General features: G+C 39.1%; 2 protein-coding genes across 2 annotated transcripts in view; one reads left to right on the top strand and one right to left on the bottom strand.

Moving 5' to 3' along the window:
* Window positions 1-289: 289 nt before the first annotated feature.
* Window positions 290-18,967, bottom strand: part of HMMR (hyaluronan mediated motility receptor) — a 56,667-nt gene continuing 37,989 nt past the window's right edge. The window contains exons 2-17 of the mRNA XM_057409874.1: window positions 10,413-10,489; window positions 9,540-9,620; window positions 8,620-8,808; window positions 8,224-8,310; window positions 7,591-7,691; window positions 7,187-7,261; window positions 6,006-6,184; window positions 5,057-5,205; window positions 4,533-4,747; window positions 3,833-3,949; window positions 2,936-3,094; window positions 2,417-2,569; window positions 2,207-2,306; window positions 1,786-1,962; window positions 1,095-1,257; window positions 290-443 (exon numbers count right to left, since the gene is read on the bottom strand). Coding sequence (XP_057265857.1) covers window positions 424-443; window positions 1,095-1,257; window positions 1,786-1,962; window positions 2,207-2,306; window positions 2,417-2,569; window positions 2,936-3,094; window positions 3,833-3,949; window positions 4,533-4,747; window positions 5,057-5,205; window positions 6,006-6,184; window positions 7,187-7,261; window positions 7,591-7,691; window positions 8,224-8,310; window positions 8,620-8,808; window positions 9,540-9,578 — 1,923 coding nt within the window. The 5' untranslated portion in view covers window positions 9,579-9,620; window positions 10,413-10,489 and the 3' untranslated portion in view covers window positions 290-423. The remainder of the gene's footprint in view (window positions 444-1,094; window positions 1,258-1,785; window positions 1,963-2,206; window positions 2,307-2,416; window positions 2,570-2,935; window positions 3,095-3,832; window positions 3,950-4,532; window positions 4,748-5,056; window positions 5,206-6,005; window positions 6,185-7,186; window positions 7,262-7,590; window positions 7,692-8,223; window positions 8,311-8,619; window positions 8,809-9,539; window positions 9,621-10,412; window positions 10,490-18,967) is intronic.
* On the top strand, window positions 12,899-16,617 carry NUDCD2 (NudC domain containing 2). Its single transcript, XM_057409878.1, has 4 exons — window positions 12,899-13,109; window positions 13,809-13,857; window positions 15,096-15,247; window positions 16,158-16,617. Exons 1-4 carry the CDS (start codon window positions 12,921-12,923, stop codon window positions 16,239-16,241), a joined length of 474 nt encoding a protein of 157 aa, XP_057265861.1. The 5' UTR covers window positions 12,899-12,920; the 3' UTR covers window positions 16,242-16,617.

The raw sequence follows: 18,967 nt of genomic DNA, 5'->3' as shown, positions 1-18,967 counted from the left end.
ATAACAAACATTATAAAACCATGAGATAGAATAAAAAAAAACCCCATAATTCATGACACTAAATTTAATGCATCATACTTGCTCTTAAGTGCTTATTCACTCACCTCTTCTTAAGTTTCTCTGTCAAAACCAAGCTAAGCAGCTCCAGCACACAAAAACATGAATTGGTGAGTTAAAGAGCACAATGATGTTACCAGGCACCTGGAACATAAGTTACCTGTATGCTCAGGGCTTCTCAATAATAGTATAACCAAGCATATTTTTTTGAAAAATGTATAGGTTTAGACCATTTCTGTAGTACTCCCATGAAGTTGTATTATACACTGCATCCAGGTTCACCTTGAACAGTAGTCTGTTGAAGTCTTCTGTAGTACATGAGGGAATTTATTGGTGACTTACGGTATTTTTCTTGGTACCAAGAGACTAAATTTTGTTTCTATTACCTGCAATGGAAGAACATTACAAAGGCAGTGGTGGGAGCAATAGTCAAAACCCCATAGAGTAATTATTTGTAGTGCCTTCCTCCCCCCCCCCCCCCCCAGGAGACACTTCATACACCAGGCAAGCCAGAACTTCAGACCCTGGAATACACTGTAATGAAGGTCTGGTTGAGATCTCTTCCCTCCCACACTCTCCTCCACTGCTTTCCTTTGTGCCCCCTGGGCTCTTGGCATCTTTCCCTCTAACTCCACGTTCATCTGCCAGCCGTTTGCACCTACAGTAGTGTAAGGTTCTGCTGGGTAGCAGCTAAAGAGCTCCAGAGCTCCAGGCAAGCCACTGTTACCCCAGCACTTGTGCAGGAGACACTGCCCAACACCTGACTAGCAGTAACATTAAGCTGTATGACAGAAGAAAAACTGACACCACATACCACTTGCTCAGGCAGGGTTGTGAGAAACTGGGCTGAAAATCACAATAGCAAACCTGGGGCACTGGGAGTGCCCTGCTGAGGCAGGCCTCTGCCATCTGCTGTGAAACCTGAGATGCCATTCTCCTTCCTCCCCCAAAGGCAGCAGACTATGCAAGACTGTTGTACTTTCTTCGGTTAAACTTAAGAGGTACAAAGACATAGTTACATAAATGTCTAAGCTTACCTTCTCTAAAAGGAGTTTTTGGAGGAATATTTTCCTTGCTATCATGCTGGAAAGCTTTAGAAGGATCAAAACGCCGAACGCCCTGAATTGCATGCACTTGTTCCTGAAGATCTCTGTTGCTTTGCTTTTCTTTGGCTAGCAATGCACGCAGTTTTGAGACATCCTAAAGAAAACATAATACTTGGAAATTAGATTGAGAACAAGGAAAAGCCTGCTTCCTCATTTACTGAAATAGACCTTCTGACTAATGCTAAACACAAACATACATACACATCATTAGTAGCATTAAAAAAAAAAACAAATATACAGGTGTTAGAGAAACCAGCACCACTGTATAACTGCTGTATAAGATCACTAAGCACTATGGTAGCCTGAAACTTTCAGGCAATGCTTTCAGTAGGTGGCTTACTAAGCCTAGAACCTCCAAAAAAGGTAAGAAAAACCAACCAAGCTAAAAGTAGGGGTAGTTATTTGCACTGGTGATCCAGAAGCATGTCATATATTCAGTCAGAACTAAAACATTTTCTCAGTGTTTCTGGAGGCTGGTGGTTTGTTCTAATCTAGCTCTTGCAAAGAATGTTATGCTCACAGAAAACAAGTAGTTTGCAGGATGAGTCTATAAATACTTAGAGCAACAAGCAAATCAAGCAAGTTAATAACTTACAGATTTCTAACTTTTCATTTCACAGACCTGCTTTAGGTGGGCATTCTCTTCCTTCAACTTCATAACATGCTTGATTTTTTGCTTCTGGTTCTGGTGGCCAAGTAGTTTAGCATATGCATCACTTAGCTTATTCAGTTCTTCTTGGGCAGCACCATGCTCATTTAAGAGTGCATTTTTCTCTGCTTCAAACGCGTCTAGTTGTTGCTGAAATACACACTGCATCTTTCAGAAATCTTTAAAATAAACATAGCTTTTTAATGAACCAAAATCTACAAAAATAAACTGTTTTGGGAAGGGGAATAGCTAGCTCAAGGGACAGTAGGAAACGGTTGTGAGATAAATGCCTTAGAACAGGCAATAGCTTGTCTATTTCTCAAGACTAAAACTTAAGACAGCTGCACAAGTTTTAAGTTAAGAGTTATTAATAAACATCTACTTGGTAACACACCTGAAAAGGCTTTGTCTTGTTATACAAGTCCTCATACAGATTACGCCAGGTCTTTATCTCTTCTTTTAAGCTAGAGGTCACATCTTCATTTATGGTTTTCCTAAAAAGCAAGAAGTGGAGTTTCATTATGTTCATGGTTAACTCTCAGCAGTTATTCACACTGCAGCTTTTATGTGCTCCAGTATGCATGCTTAGTTTGAGAAAAGCCACCTTGATCTTTCCATTTCGAGTTTTCTTTGCAGATCTTCGGTTTGCTTATCCAGTTTTTCCTGAAGTTTAGTCATTTGTGCAAGGCAAGACTCTTTTGTTCTCTCTGTTTCTGCTTCTTTTAGCGCAAGCTTTGTCTGGGTGTCTAAAAGCATCCTGAGGAAAATATTATCAATCTTTAATCAGCCCTTAATTTATTATTTACACTACCCTTAATCTGAAAACACAATTACCCGCTACTGAAAAGCTGTTAGTAGAAATGAAAGGTTTGCACAAACAGTGCTACAAAAGAACAGTATAGAAACAGACGGAACACACAGAACAGAGCAGTTTTCTGATGCATATGAGCTTAATGAATTTTGTCTGTCAGTATTTTCAACCCTCCAAACTGGGAAAAGGAGGAAACTTCAGCTTACACCAAATACCAATTTTATCTAGTGGAGCGCCATGTTAACTTCTAGTTAGGAAGGCAAGCCCTAGTTGGCATTCTTTAGCCTAAAGGAAAGTTCATCTGACTAGTACCTTGCACATTCTTCTTTTGCTTTGTTCTTAACGTTTTCTGCTTCTTGAAGTAGCTGTAGATGATCTTGGCCTACTTTTTTTAGGTTGACAACCTCTTCTTGCAAAGAAGTGTTCTCCAGTTTAAGACTGCTTATTTCTTCAGCTGTTGTTTTCTTGTAACTAGTATAAGAAAAATTGTGTGACTTCAGGCCTTACAAAAGCTCATGCTAACAAGTATAACAGATTTTATAATCTCCTAAAGTTAAAAAAAAAAATCCAATACATTTCCATAAAGCCACAAGTAGTAATATTGCAACAAGTTCTGCAATACAGCTATTCTCATATTTTGGTAGATACTGTAAAACACCAAAGACCTGCTATATCTGAAGCTTATTTTAAATACCAAAAGACCTGCTATCTGCAGCCTGCATTGGCAAGTATCCCACTGGATCCTTCATGGGTGCCTTGCATACTTAGCAATAACAGCATCACTTTTTAGATGCTTCCACAACCTGAATATTGCGAGAAGAAGGATCTGCAAGAACTGTAGAAAAATAATAACAATTCAATGCAAGTTTCAAGCCTACACAGGACGTCTTTTTGCAAGATACTGTAGGCAAGGAGAAGACCATCACTAGTTACAGCTCTCACTGAGATTCAAGAGCACTAGAGTATTATAAAATTGGTTACACTTTGGAAGAAACATCCAGTTTCCTGTACTAGACAGCAAGTATGTCATTGACTAGTACTCAAAAGGCATAAATTTCTTAATGACATCAAATACTCCAAAGTCCTCTGCTGTAATGCTGTACCAATGCTCATATACAGTGTTAAGTACCACAACTTATGAATAAACAGCTAACTTTATTGAAATCTTAGAGATAATCCCTGTCCTAGAATTTAATGAAACTCAAATACCTTTCAAACTCAGCAACAGTCTCTCCAAGTTTACGCAGTGTATTGCTGTGCTCTTCTTGGATTTGCAGAGCAGCTTTGCTGTGCATTTCATTGATTTGCTCTAACTCGGCATTCTTCCTGAAATAGAAGTTAATCATTCCATGCTGGAGATAAGTATGTCTAAACAATGCTGTTATCAGTTACAGAAAGCTTGCAGTGAGAGCAGTAAATTGTGACAAACTGCCACAACTTGAAATAAAGCACCATTTTCACAGCAAATATAACTAAGCATCTCCCCTGCCTTATTTCCCCAAGGTAAGTATAGCATAAATTCAACACCTAACAGCGGACTTTCAATACGTGAACAAAGAAAAAGCTTGCTTGAAAATCTTTCCTAGTCATTGCCTTTTCCAGGGTAGAAGCATCCAATGACATGCATGTAGCTTACCCTTCACAGCAACATCGTATTACTACAGTACCAGCCTTTCAAGCAAGTCTCAGCACACTGATGAAATTGTACTAAATTAAGACCGTATGAAACTGATTCAAGTAATTATTGATGGTTATGTGGTCTGATCACTATCAATGATCAACAAACAGCAAGAAATAAGTCGAGATCTGTTCACGTCTCTGAAACCTGAATTAGGCTTAGCAGCTTTGTTTACACTATTAATATTTTTTCCTTTCAAATGTTTAGGATTAGAAAGTTTATTTCACAAACCCTTTCAGCTTTACTTCCATCTGTGAAAGTTGAAGAGCTTGAGATTTGATTTGTTGCTCCAACCGCTTCACCAACTTCTCAGCTTTCTTCTCCTGAGCATGCAATTTATTCAGCTCATTCATGGTATCATTCAGCTCTTCTTCAAGAAGACGTCTCTCATTTGTTACCTCATCTTGAAACTCTAGTAACTTCTGGTGCATTGATGCAGATGACTCCTGTATGTCAGAGTACCACAGATTTTACAGCTACCAGTACTTTTCCAGATATTAAAAGCTGTTTTGCAGCGTTCAAATTTTGAAGCATAAGAATAAGGTCAATTCTACAGGAAGAACCAAAAGACCCACCATACCAGCTATGATTCTTAAAGCTACTGGACCACAGTTTCTACTAGCTGGCACCCACTTAACATTCCATAGGTTAGACCATTATTCATACAGCAATCTCATATATAGGCAAAATTGGAACCTTTTGTGCCAGTCACTTGGATTAGAGCATTTTTAAACTACTTCATAGCCTGTATTTACCTTCTCTTTCTTCAGCTGAGAGACCATCTCCTCATGTTTCTGAAGCAGTTTTTGGTGTTCTTGTTCTTCTAAACAAACTTTTTTCTTCAGATCCTCTATTTCAGCACTCATACTTAGGAATTTTCCTCTGGTGTCCAACAATTCTTTCTCTGGATAAAGGAATTGTCAATATAGCACAAATTCCTTTCTCCATCTTCAAAGAACTACATCTTTATAATACTTCCATTCTAGATTTAAAGTTCGTTAGGCAAGGAAAAAGAAAACAAAAACAAACAAAACAAACCCTCACCTTTAACCCATCTGGAAACCCTCAAAAATCAGCTGAAAGTACACCACTTTAAAAATTATTTTAACAGCAGGAATCTTTGGATCAAGCCTTCATCAGAACAGCAGTATAGGTGGAGAAAAACAACTGAATCATTTCTTCATAGCTTCTTCCACATAATGCTAGCACACACAACCCAACAGGTACAGAGAACTGCATACCAGTCTCAGGCTGCAGAGTTGCTGGTTTTGGGGCAGAGATAGAAAAAGAGGTGACAAGGGAATCCTAGACACATTTCCAGTATCTCAACAAACTTGTGCACATGCTTGTAACAGTGAATTGAAACAGTATCATACTGCTCCTCAATGAAGAGTAAGGAATGAGTAAGTTGTGTTCACCTTTCAGGTTAAAGCCATTTCTACTATGTAAATGGTTTTTATTCTGTACTACATACCTTAGTAACCCTTCAGAGAAATACAAATTCAGACTTAAAAGATGTCAGATTCAAGGTGGTTTCCATATTGTTAGAGAGGTTCCTAGCTGTTTTCAGCTGGAGCTCAGAGAGATAGACTTATTTGTTCTAAGTTAAGTTAAATTGATATTTTAGAACAAGCCTATTTGAGATGCTTTAAAACATGTCAGTGATACCACATGTGCTGACAGCATAGAAACAGTAACAATTACCTTTTTCTTGTTGAAGCAGTTGAAACCTATCATTAAGTTCTTGTATCAGTTTAAAAGATTCTTCCTCTTTAGTTTTGAGGGTAGCCCTCAGGATTTCAATATCTTGGTCTTTCTGTATCACTGTCTCCTCCATCTGGGCAACATCTAGTTTGTATTTTTCAACTGTTTCTGCAACACTACTGTAGGAGAAAATTCAGGTACTTGTTACCACTAAATTTCGCTGGAAAACTTAACTCTTCAGCACAAAGAACAAATATTTAGGACTGCTGGTTTCAAACAGGAAAACTGCCTTCCGCTGCATTCCCAGACACAAGTTTTTGCACATTATGACAGGTTAATTAAAAAGCAGTTTCTCTCAACATTGATCTTTTGTTCTAAAGAAACTTATACAATTACATAAATATAAAGGTTTGATTAAAACATTATTAGTTACCATAATTGATTTACAGATGACTGCTATATCCAGGTTTTCACAAAGCTGAGTTTTCATAGCAAAGCATACACATTCATAAAACAATTTTACAAGAATAAGCAGTCTTTATATATAGAGGCAGTTACTGAGGTATCTTAGTGAGTAAATTGACTGGGGAAGGAGAGGCAAAGACTGAAATAGTTAAATTTAAATAATTCTGTATTTTTACCATGTTCTGAGCTAGGGACACATTACTGTGAAGACTGATTAGAGTTTCAATCAGTTACAGAGCACTAGAGTAGCGATTTTTAGAATCAGGCTGATGCTCATACATACATAATTCATCATAATTTGTAAATGCAATTCAGAGTACTATGCAAGCTAAGACTGGGGGGTTTATTTCCCCCTGCTGTAAATTGTTTTACAAGTAAGGGCTAAAAGATTTTACTGCCAGCACCTTTGAGGAAAAGGGTTCAGCTTGATTTGTGTACAAATGACTCAGGCTAAAACCAGGATTTCAAGACCCTGATACAGAACTCTTCCATATTACTGCTTAGCTGAGAAAAGCACAGAGACATTTAGAAATATAACTAACATTATTACTCCTTCCCATTGTGTGGAAAAAATACTTGATTTCTTTTCCCCCCTCTATTTTAATACTGTTAAACAGAATTGTTGCCAAGGCTCTAATTCAGCAGTCCATAAATGAGGCTTAGTTTTACTTCCTCTTAACTTACCCAGTCCCAACTCAAGAGCAATTTGTTATTACCTGAGCTCTGTGATGTATTCCAAAAGTTTTTCAGTGTCTGACTTTTCTTCAACTTTCTCTTTCTCAGTAGCAGACCTAAAACCAGGAAGTTTTCATGATGGATGTATTTAAACAAATTCAGAGTTACTTGGAAGCTATTTATTTACAGATAAGCAAGTAGAAATGAATAATTGAATCACAACTTATAGTAATATATACTTTTTTCATAATCCAGTTTGGCTGACAAACTGATTTTGGCTCTAAGATGTGATTCTGCCCTCTTTTGATACTTGTTCCATTTGGTTTTCTCATTGCAGTAGGGAGGCTAAGCCACATTCTACCAGAAGCAAGTAAGCTAGGACAGTTGCATAAGCTAGACAAATTATCATTTCTTCCCTCAGTCACTTGCCTTCCTTACTACTTACAGTTTTTCTTGCAACTGTGCTATTTTTCCTTGTGAATGCTCTAGATTCCTTTGCACTTCCTGCAGCTTCATTTCCATGTCTTCCTGCTTTGCAAGTGCAGTCTTAGAAAAACAAAGAAAAACCCCCAACAAATATTACTATCAAAAAGATATCGTAAAAAAATAAATAATCCATTGTCTAAGAGACAGTGGTAAAGAGAAATCACAGACAGAAAGTCACAGCTACAATTTAATGATAGCACTTGTTGTATGCTAAATGCAATTCAGACTATCCCTTTCTAAAGATACCAGCTATTTGTAAAAACTACCACCACCCCCCAACAAAACCAAAACAAACCACATGTAAGAGCTTCAAACTATATTTAGGACCACTGTTTTTTGAGGAAACCAGTAATGCAACCAACAGACTCATAACAGAGGCATCTCTAGGCTTCTTTAGTTGAATGCAGATTTACTGTGCACATCAACAGCAAAATCAAGAACATTCGGTGTTTTATCTTTCTCTACTTTATCTTCACAGAAACTACCAGCTGAGGACAGAAACAACACATGATCTGCAGTTCTGTGCCAAGCCCTTCATTGACTATTCCTGAACAGCTCAGAATTACTTCCTGTGCTGTGCAAATGGCCATACCTTTTCCTTAGCATCCCTCTGGTTTCTGAGCTTCATTAACTCCAGGCACAGGCTGCTCATTTTCTTTTGCATGCCATCTTCAGACAGCTTATTAGAGGAATATAAAACAGTAAGCATAATTCTTTCATCTGAGTTGTTTCGTACACAATGCTTTAAAGGTACACCCCTCCCACCCACAACACTTATCTCTACCCATCACTAGGATGGATGTTAGCATGTTAGCAGGTTCTGCTCTGCCTTTAGACAGCAGCACACAAGATCCCAGACCAGGCATGCTCTGTCTGCTAGTGAAAGGCACATGAAAATAGATGCTGATCAGCAACCGAAGTTTCTTCTTGCCCAGGGAGCTTAACGACAACAAAGTCAAAGCAAATGTCTGCTTGCTTGTTTGAATACCTTTGACTTCAGCAGTTCATTGGTTCTTCTTAGTTCCAGAAGCTGTTTTTTCAGGCATGCAACATTTGCCAAGAGAGATGTTTTCTCCTGAACTGCAGCATTCAGCTTTGCTTCATTCTTAACAAAGTCCTCAGCCAGAGCCTGAAGTTTTTTATCCTGCTCTCCACGCTCTCTCACTAATGCACGAATCTAAAACAAAAGAGGCATTTTCTTTGTTTCCTACTATTATTCTTTTCAAATAACATCATTACTTTGTGCCTCTGGTTTTCTTGGATAGACTGAGTATCCAAACTGTATAAACATTCATTCAGAATATATATCTTTAACTCTGTCATTCACTGAAAAGGAGATAACAAAATCTCAATGATTCTCTAATATTATATAGCACAGACTTGCAGTCCTAGCATTTCACCTGACTTTTTATGCTACTGAGTCAGTACATGTTAAATTCAGAAGTCTTAGCTTCAAGTTGCAACGGAAGCCAACTCTCCTCTTCGGCTGTGGAATGGATAAACAGAATGTGACATTTCAGACACACAAGGCATGTATCAGCACACAGTAGTATGATAAGGAAAAGCCAGCTGCCTCTGAAACATTAAAATTATGTCAATTACTAAGCAAAAAGCTCAGAAAACAGTTGTTAAATAAAAGAGAACCTTTTTGGGTTAGAGAACATAGGACTCTATTCTCTTTTAAAAACAGATAGAGACTGGCTACATAGCTGATCACAAGCAATAGAAATTAATGTAACTGTATTAGCAAATCCAATGCTTTGTACATATCAGAGCATCTCTACTCTGCACAAAGCTGTTTGCAAACTACCTGTATGTTTTGTAAAGAAAAAGAGGCTATTTTTGCCAGCTTGTATTTTTTTAGTAAATGAGAAATATTACAGGATTGCACTCGTGATGTATTCATACCTCCTTCTCCAGTGTCTTCTGTTTCTTTTTCTCTTTCATAAGGAGAACATCTCTTTTAGGCTTCAGAGTCACATTAGATGGCTTTTGAAAACATGCATTAGAAAGGTTAAACTAGTAAGCAGCTAGAAAACAGTTTAACACCACAGTTAAATGCCTTCATATAGACAATACTATTAAAGAGACACGCACAAAATAAAAACCTAACCTCTCTCACACAAATAGGGAAGGCAACTGTCAGGTTAGGAGGGGTTTTATCATTGTACTTTCTGATAAGCATTACTATGAACAGACAGCTCATAATCATTGTTCCAGGAAGGAGATTAAGAAAGTTTGAGACATTAGCACCTCCATAAAAGCCAATTTAATCATTTAACCATCTGTTTACAGAATTTCATCCTACGTGAAGAGTTCTAGTAAACTAAATTAGTAAATCAGGGTTACAATTTTTTCAACTAGTTGAGCTATGTATCTTACAATAATTATGCTCACACACTGCACAAAGAACTTTCACCACTAGCTTTCTAGTTTGCCCTGTCCATATTAAAGCAGAAACAAAACCACAATAGTCTTAAAAAAAAAGCAAAAATGAAACAGCCACACTATCATTATATAGTGAGCAAGAGGCAAAAAAAACAACAGATCATAACACCAAAGACTACAAGCCATTTTAGGCCCAAGTAATCATCATGTAATTCCCAAAGATGCTGCAATTTCACTTTCCCTACTTAGTTACTAAGGAGCACAGGCATAATAACGAATTTCATAGTTTGCTCAGTTAATAGTGATTGCATAAAGGTGCTAAGTGATTTAACCGGTCACAGTGAGGTTTAGCTAGAATTTAGCAGTGCTACAGACACCACAGAGGAATCTTACTGTTGATCCGAGAGATGTGAGCCTCCTGACAGTTACAGGGGTAGGTGCACTCTTCTCATTGCTCAAATTTGTGTCACCTGCAGAAGGATGCAGAAAAGAACGATGAAGGAAGAGGGCATGCATGCACAGGGAGCGAAATTTAATCAAACTAAAAGTCAATTGCCTTTTTACACAAAAGGTAGAATGGCACCCGATTATTAGACTATCTACCTTACAACCCAATGCCAGCTGTCTTCTTACTGCAGTCAGGGAGTTCAGTATTAGCCATCCAGGCACTTGACAGATTTTAGAGAGACACTACCAGATGACAGACAGTTTTGAGAATGCGGCTTCTGCCAAATTTTACCCCCCTGCCAATCCAGATCCATGCTGTCAGTTTTCAACTGAAGGATATTTTATATACAAAACCCCTGTGAAGTTATCACTAAATTCAAGGTTCATGAGGTAGTTAAGTAATTTATTTGATCCCCAGATGTCTCCCTAATTAGGAGAAATCACATATAAAGCTTGTTTTGGAAGATTCAGTCAGACATATTTTTACAGCAGCTGTCCTCTTGAGCTGGAAGGCAGGCAGTGAGCCCCTAAAACATAAACCATTTTCCAAACAAGAGCAGAGCAGTAGCAGCATGTAAGCACTAACAATTATTCAAAGATATTATACCATTATGTTCTGTGCAACTCTTATGGCTACTTAATTTTCTGGTTCCTAAACCTGTGACACGTTTCAGAGGACAGAGAATTTTTCAGTGCATCTGAAGATTTAACGTCATAGGATTGTTGAGGCAGGGTACATGCTAGGAATGAGATTTTCAGAAACAGCAGAGAATTATAATTGTAAATGACAGATTTTCCAACTTTGCAGCAAGTAACACATGTAAATAAAATCCACTTAAAAAAAGGGGAAACAAACAAATAACTGGATTCTCAGTTCTTCACATCCCGTCATAAAGACAAAGGAAATATGTGCATGCGGTAAGGGAAAAGGTTTGTTTGTTACACTGATAATTAGGAAGTATAATTTACATAAACAATATTGCAAGGCATCTTGTTAGTGACAGCAGTGCATTAACTTCCATAAAGAAAACAAACAAACCAAAGAGTTGGAGGATCGTAATGCTAACTTGTGAAAAGGCTAAAAAATAAACTAAACAAACTTCAGACTTAACTGTGGGTTTTTTTAAAAATATTTTCCAGTTTAGATGAGATTGGATAGATGTTCTTGAATGCCAAGCTTTTCCTCCAAAGTAGCAAATTACTTAAACTTTATAAAACCAATACTTTTAAAAATTAAACAATTTTAAGGGAAACTGCAGACAAAACCAAGATGCCTACAAATTCTTCACACTATTATTATTATAGCCAGGTGGTCTCAAGCCCAATAAATGCTTATCTGCTTGCTCCAGCTTTCTGCAAAGGAGAGCAACTTCATCTTATATGAGAATGGGTGATGGTAGCAGAGGCATTCAGCTATAGCCAAAAACTCATTGTGAGAAACCTCTACATTATAAAATGCTCTCAGTAGCAGTACTTCAACTGTGACTGGTTCTGTATTTTTGCAGTTTTGTACTATGATATCAGAAGGCTATGAAACTCTTTGTCGCTGGCTTACTACATAAATATATACAAATACGTGTCGATATATGCGTATATACATAGAATCATAGACTGGTTTGGGTGGGAAAGGACCTTAAGTTCATCTAGCTCCAACCCGCTGCCTACAGTTGCTACAGTCCCTTATAACTGTGTAGGCCCCCTCCTGGTACTGGAGGGCTGCTATAAGGGTTCCCTCTTCTCCAGGCTCAACAGCCCGAATTTTCTGTCTGTCTCTGTAGCAGAGATGCTCGAGACTCTTAGCACCCTCGTGGTCCTCCTTCGGACCTGCTCCAACGGTTCCATGTACTTCTTACTCTGAGGACACCAGAGCCGCACACAGGACTCAAGCGAGGTCTCATGAGAGCAGAGTAGAGGGGGAGAATCCTCTCCCTCGACCTGCTTGTCACGTGGCTGGCTGTGCAGCCCAGGACCCTGCTAGCTTCTGCGCTATGATGCGTGCGGGCACACACACGGCCCAAGCAGCTCCCCCCTCAGCGAGAAGAAAGGCAGCACTAGCACACACCAACGAAACCACAGCTCCGTTTCCCCTCTCCCAGCACCACGGCTCAAGCTCCTTCCCCGCCCGCCACCGAGCACGTACCGGAGCGCTGGCTGCCGCGCGGGATCGCAGCGCTGCGAGACGCCATGACACGCACGACAGAACGCCTCAGCGTTCAAACGGGACAACTGACACTGCGACGCGTCCTGGACAGCCAATCACCTCCTGCTGCCTTGACTTTCTCAGCCAATCAGCGCGCCTGGCACGGAGCAGACGCCTTGCCGTTCTAGTGCGGCGCCGGGGGGCGGGGCTAGCGGCGGCTAAGCCCTGCGCATGCGCAGGCCTGCCCGCCCGGCCCGGCGGGGAGGTGATTTCGTCGCGTCACGCCCGTCTCGTCCTGTTCCGTGCCGTCCCTCATGTCGGCTCCCTTCGAGGAGCGCAGCGGGGTGGTGCCCTGCGGGACGCCCTGGGGCCGCTGGTACCAGACCCTGGAGGAGGTGTTCATTGAAGTGCAGGTGCCGCCGGGCACCCGCGCCAAGGACATCTGCTGCAACCTGCAGAGCCAGCACATCGCGCTGTCCGTGCGGGGCCAGGACGTGCTTCAGGTACCGGTCCGGCGCGGAGGCTCCGCGGGGCCCCGCTGGGTGACGGGGATGAGTTGCCTCTGTGCCCCGCCCGCGTCTGTTGTATTTTCTTCTTTAAATACCCAGATTTTGATCCGTCAAAAGCGAAATGTATCAGAATAGTTTTGTCGAGCTTTTAAAGACGATCGGAAAAACAAAGCCAACAGATTCCTTGGGTTTGCCTGCCTTGGGTTGTGCTGGGGCAGCGTGTGGGTGCTGCCGAGCGCCAGTAACCCAGGTCAGCAGCAGCTTCGCTTTCCAACCAGGAGCAAGCAGCTCTTCCCGGCATGGGGCACGTACCTCATGGCACCGTAGCTATCCTTACCTTTGACGTTTTCATAGCAACTCATTACAATGGTCATTACCCTCTGAGAAGAGCCCTTCCACTGCGCTGAGGTACTGAAACAGGGACTGTGTGGTAAATGCTTCATTAAAAAGGAAAAAATTGTGTAATGAAAGCTTTTTGTTTTGTTTTGTTTGTGTGTACACAAAAAATAATTGTGTAACAAAAAATAGTTCTTTGATGGTCTGCGTACAAGTCTGTGCTTACAGGGACAGACTGCACTACCCATGTTCAGTAGAAAACAAGAAGGGAAGTTGGGAGTAAAACTTGTCAATTCAGTGGGGCCTAGAAGCTGAGCAGGTTTTCCAGATTTGTAATACTGTATGTGTCTTTTGCAGGGTAAACTTTTTGACTCAACAGTAACTGATGAAGGAACATGGACATTAGGTAATAACCTCCATCTGAAGGGACATTATGAGTGCAGTAGGATGTCTCAAAATATGCTGCAGAAGTTTTACCTGTACATAGCCTTGTAAAAAACCCTACCACTATGTCCGGACCAAGGAACTGAGCTAGTACAGAAGCCTTAGAGATGCTGTGTCTGGAAGCCAGTAGTCGATGAGTTACAAACACTTCCATATAGTGGGCGTTTTTCTGCAAACACTTGTTAAAGCTGACAATTACAGTATAGTCATGCGGTCTGATAGTTACATAGTTATGCCTCTCTGTAATTGTTGCTTTTCTTGGGTCTTCTCTTATGCATTATGGTTTTCGAATAGGTGATATTATATGCATTCAAGGTTTGGGATGGGTGACAAAACCTACAGTCCAAGAGAATCGAAAACCAATCTAAAAATCTAAAGTACCTGCAGCTAATGAGAAAAAAAAAAAAGCTGCTCTAATTGTTACATCATAATTATTGTAAAGTGATCAAATTATTTTGGCTTTTGGTAATCACATTTGTGGAGTGTGCCTCTCAATCCTCTTACAATGGATTTTGTTTTCCATTCAATATTTATTCTAAATATTGATTACTAATTTAGCAACTTAAACATGAAAACTGGAAGTGTAAACAAGCATCATGAAGCCTTTTCCAGTATGTGAATAATCTTCAAAATACACTTGCTAATGCTGTATTTATTCAAAGAAGTAGAACCAGACATCCTGCGTGTAACCTTTGAAATGTACTTCCAATATGTTGTCTATAGGCGTACTGTCTGTGTTTAAATAAATTGATGAGAATTCCATATGGTGCTAAAACTATTCTGGCTTTTATTGGTATTTTCTCTGTAAAGCCTGACCTCAAGTGTTTCTTTATTGCCTTAGCTGAGGTATACATATTACTTGATTAAATCTTTTATACGTTGTGAACCTCTCTCAAAGGTTAGTTTATGTTTGCAGTAGAAGTACTGACAAACTGTGTTTTAATCCCTTAACACAGCTTCAGAATATTACAGGCCAGAAAGGGGAGAAAGGGCTGTACAGGCCATCTTTGCTTCAGCCTTTCCAGTTCTTGTTAATGTATATTTATCTACCAAGAGCCCTCTTGGTTTTAAGAATTTAAATTACTTCACAAAAAAAAATAAATCTTGTACTTTTTAATGGTAAATTCGCCAAAACAACAACAAAACCTAGTGCGTAATACTGAGTTTAATGGTTGGTTTATGTGTGTTTTTGTTTAACAGAAGATAGGAAGCTGATACAAATTGTTCTAATGAAGACAAATCGAGATGCTGGAAATTGTTGGACGTCTCTCTTAGAAAATGAATATGCTGCTGATCCTTGGGTACAGGACCAGATGCAAAGGAAACTTACACTGGAGCGATTCCAAAAAGAGGCAAGTTAAAGGACTAGAATTACTCCTTATATTTTGCGTTTGCCCATCAGGGTCATGGCCGTGAAAGCTGGTCAAAATTGTTCTGTTGTCCAGTGCTGTGGAAGCATATATTGTAGTTCAATATATAGAGAATGCTCATGAGGCTTCTTCAGTGTACTTTCAAGAGGTTATTCTGTCTGTAGTCTGTCTGAAGGCTTTATGAAAAGTTAAGATGGGTTAGGGGATGGTGCTGCTGTTTCAGGGCTGTTGCACAATACTGGCGACTTTTCACTTAAATTAGGCTACACACAATTTGTTATTATATAGAATTATGACATAGCTGTGTTTACAACCGACTTCTAGCATTAAGCTATTTTGAATATGTTGGCTTATAACATTGGATAATGTAGAAGTTTTCCTTGCCCTTTTGCTAAAATTGTTTAAATTGTTTTGATACACCCTTAGCACACAGCTATTTCTGTGAGTGTCTGCAGAGTTGTAGGATTACAATTTACCACTTAACAGCTGAATCAGCACACTACACACCACAACAAGGAACACGGTATTTATGAGACTTGTTATCCAGCATGACAGGTACTTCTGTTTTCAAATTGTAATTTCAAGGGACACTAGAAGCCAGAATTTTTTCTTAAACTTTCCTTAATATTTCTTTACTGGAGACCTAACTGCTTGTCAAATTGAGAACAGCATCACAAAGTCGCTTCAGCAGAATGCAGCCAAACTGTGGCAATTCAAGGTTTATTTGCTGATGCATTTTCCAAGTATTTCAGTGCCATGTCAAACAGATGACAAGTTGATCACTGTATGTCCTTGGTACAATAGCAGAGTATTAACAGAAACAGTTTGGCGGTTTTTAAATATTTTTATTATGAATAATGCATCAATTAAACTTTTCTCTTACCTCCATCAGAACCCTGGATTTGACTTCAGCGGGGCAGAAATTTCTGGAAATTACAGCAAAGGAGGACCAGACTTTTCTAGTCTTGAAAAGTAAACTGCTTTTATCTGTGTTCCCTGAGAGAAATTTCACATTGCACATAAGGACTGGAATTGTGTAGCTGGTGAAGGCTTCAGTGATCTCTTCAATGGATTGATGTCAAGTAATTATTTCAAGTGAAGAGAAAGATCTCTTCCAATAGAATGAAGACAAAGTATTACCAGCTGATTTATAAACTGTGATAACTTTCTAATACCGAGGGACAAACTATAGAGAAAGGCATACACAAAAAGTAACATCTTGAAGCAGGTGGGTTTGGGTTTTATTTTTCTTTTTAGAAACAGCATACTAAACTGGTCAGTTATAAATATGCCACTTGTCCTTATGCAAAAATACCTTATTCACTATTGCAGAATAAAGGTTATAAGCAAGATATTTAATATTTTCTCTTAACTTGCAATGGGAAGGATATTAGGATGGCTACACTTAACACTTTCCCTCTGTAGCAGCCCTCTGAAAACTCATGTTACTCTAAAAAAGCGATTTAAGTAAAATTACTACAGCATCTTGCCGTGGATAAGATTTTAGAATCCACTGTGCTGTCAAGTACAGCACTAATGATTGGTACTTGTTACCAGGTAAAGGATACTAGAAAACTGAAAGGTCAGGTGAAACTCTGATATATAAATAATTTTATGTGTTTATATAATACAGCCTTTCAGTATAAATATTTAAGAATTTGAAAGAGAATGGGATTACTTTTGAAAGGAATAGGAGGTCCCTAAGTAGGGAACGGTATCTTGCATCTACTCATTCCCCACTTACAGCACTATGCTGCTATCTAAGAAGCTGTAAATTTTTATAGATACAGTTTTTAAACTTTATACCGCATTTTAAACTTGGCTGTTGCATCATATAGTATTTTACATGTGCCAATTACGTATCAGGAATTTTCTATGTATTGTTAAGGATGCAGCTGAGAAGCTCTCCAACCACAGCAATATGGAGCTGAGAAGCACTCTGACCACAGGATGAAGGCTGGGTAAAACAGGCTAACAGAGGAGGAATACATGATTGCCAAATCCTGTTGTAGTCTGAACACTGAAACTATTGCCTATTTTTAAGTCTTAAACAGAAGTCTCACTGGAGATAAATTGCAAGCAGCTGTGCATCATGCTGCTGAGCCTTATTTCTAAAATTGCACCATTATTTCAGTTGGCACATGCCAAAAATAAAGCAATAGTTGGGGAAGAATGATATCAATTTAATTGCATCCACTGCTTGCTTGTAAGAACAAGCAAGCATTAATAGTCCTGAAATAAAGTGTGCTCTTTCTACTCATGTCATCTTTACAGAATGTGAAGTAGGTCCATACACTGTGCTTGGGTTGTTGAGAACTTGCTGTACTATGCAAAGTAGTGCTGATTTCTGGCCATGTGTCTTTACCGTGATCCTAATATAGGAGGTGGATGGTATAGTTAAGAAATGAACAAGACTGGTGCAAAATTAACTGAAGACAGAAAATAGAGTTAATGTTGCACAAAAATGCTGAAGTGCTATCCTGTGACATAGTATTTTTTGTTACAGCAGCTGGTTTGCACAGGGTGGTTTTGTATGTCTTACTTAATAGAAGTTCAGCATGTCATCTGATACTTCAGTGCATGAACTTACATTTGCTGTATGCACTTCAAAGCTAAACATTCCCAGTCTCTGCTTTATGAAGTAGCATGAAAGTCATCCTACAGCTAAGTCAAGGAAAGAGGACAACTGTTTACAACATACTCTTGGCATCACGGTTCTGAACTGTTTTAAAAGAAGAGGTTTGAACTACTGGGTTAGCTACTTTGATCATATCCTGCAAGTTACAGGCCTCCAGTTTTAGAAGAATGCAGATGAAAATAAAAGTAATTTAGAGTAATTGTGGGCCAAGTTGCAGTAAGTTTTGTCAAGCATCTCTAGTTTCTCCTGTTAGTTCTCCTGCCTTTCCCACACAGCTTCAAACTCTTAAGTAAAAATCTGAAAATATCTCCATAATCTCTTATGTCCTGCCTGGAAGTTTTCCAGATACTGTTCAGTGAAGTCACTTTATAGGCTTTCTTCTAGGACGTTTTATAACAAATGGGAAAAGAATTCACACAGGTAAGCACGTTTCAATGTTTAATTGAAAAGTCCGTATTTTAATATTGAGACATGACAATTAGAATTGCACACTGCATCTTCACCATCTCTCCCTGTAGACTGACCACACCTTTGTCCAAATCAGTTGTATGCTTTTCACAGGCCAGCACAATAGTACGGGCAGTTGCAAAACCCAATTACATATTATGCGGTGCAATCACCCATGAGTTCATGAGAAGGTTTGATTTGTCCAATACAGAGCTTTGGTATGAAGTCTTCTGTGAAAGGCTTAACTAGTTTGAGATATCAAAAGAATGTTTTCCCCCTCAGCATAAAAAGGGAAGGGTTGCCTGGCTAACACGTAAAACCACTCCAAATTCAGAACATTCTGATCTCCTCCACTAAGTCAGTTCATATGACAATCCATTCCTAACGGCCCATCGCTAACAGCCTCTGCTCCACTGTGATGTAGCATTTGAGAGGTCATTAGCAACATTCCCTCAACCTCTCTATTCATCTTACATACAGTAATACATTATTATTCACTTCCTTGTTAGCATTAAAACCATGATACACTTCAAGTACTGATCTGGTCTTCAGAAAAACACAGTTGTATTTTAAGCAGCTCATTATTACAGAGATCAGAGTTTCATCTTCATTGTTTC

Source organism: Pezoporus wallicus, unplaced genomic scaffold (genome assembly GCF_028554395.1).
Source record: "Pezoporus wallicus isolate ANWC-B61680 ecotype Strahan unplaced genomic scaffold, APGP_CSIRO_Pwel_v1 contig_4309, whole genome shotgun sequence".
NCBI classification, from domain to species: domain Eukaryota; kingdom Metazoa; phylum Chordata; class Aves; order Psittaciformes; family Psittacidae; genus Pezoporus; species Pezoporus wallicus.
Note: the sequence above shows the minus strand (reverse complement) of the source record. Positions and strands in the feature narration are given on the sequence as shown.

Bases quoted from the DNA above. Each gene is read 5' to 3' on its own strand.
- NUDCD2 (XM_057409878.1), top strand. From the start codon at position 12,921: ATGTCGGCTCCCTTCGAGGAGCGCAGCGGGGTGGTGCCCTGCGGGACG. The intron at 13,858-15,095 runs GTAATAACCTCC...TTTGTTTAACAG, and splicing joins TGAAGGAACATGGACATTAG to AAGATAGGAAGCTGATACAA. The intron at 15,248-16,157 runs GCAAGTTAAAGG...TACCTCCATCAG, and splicing joins TGGAGCGATTCCAAAAAGAG to AACCCTGGATTTGACTTCAG.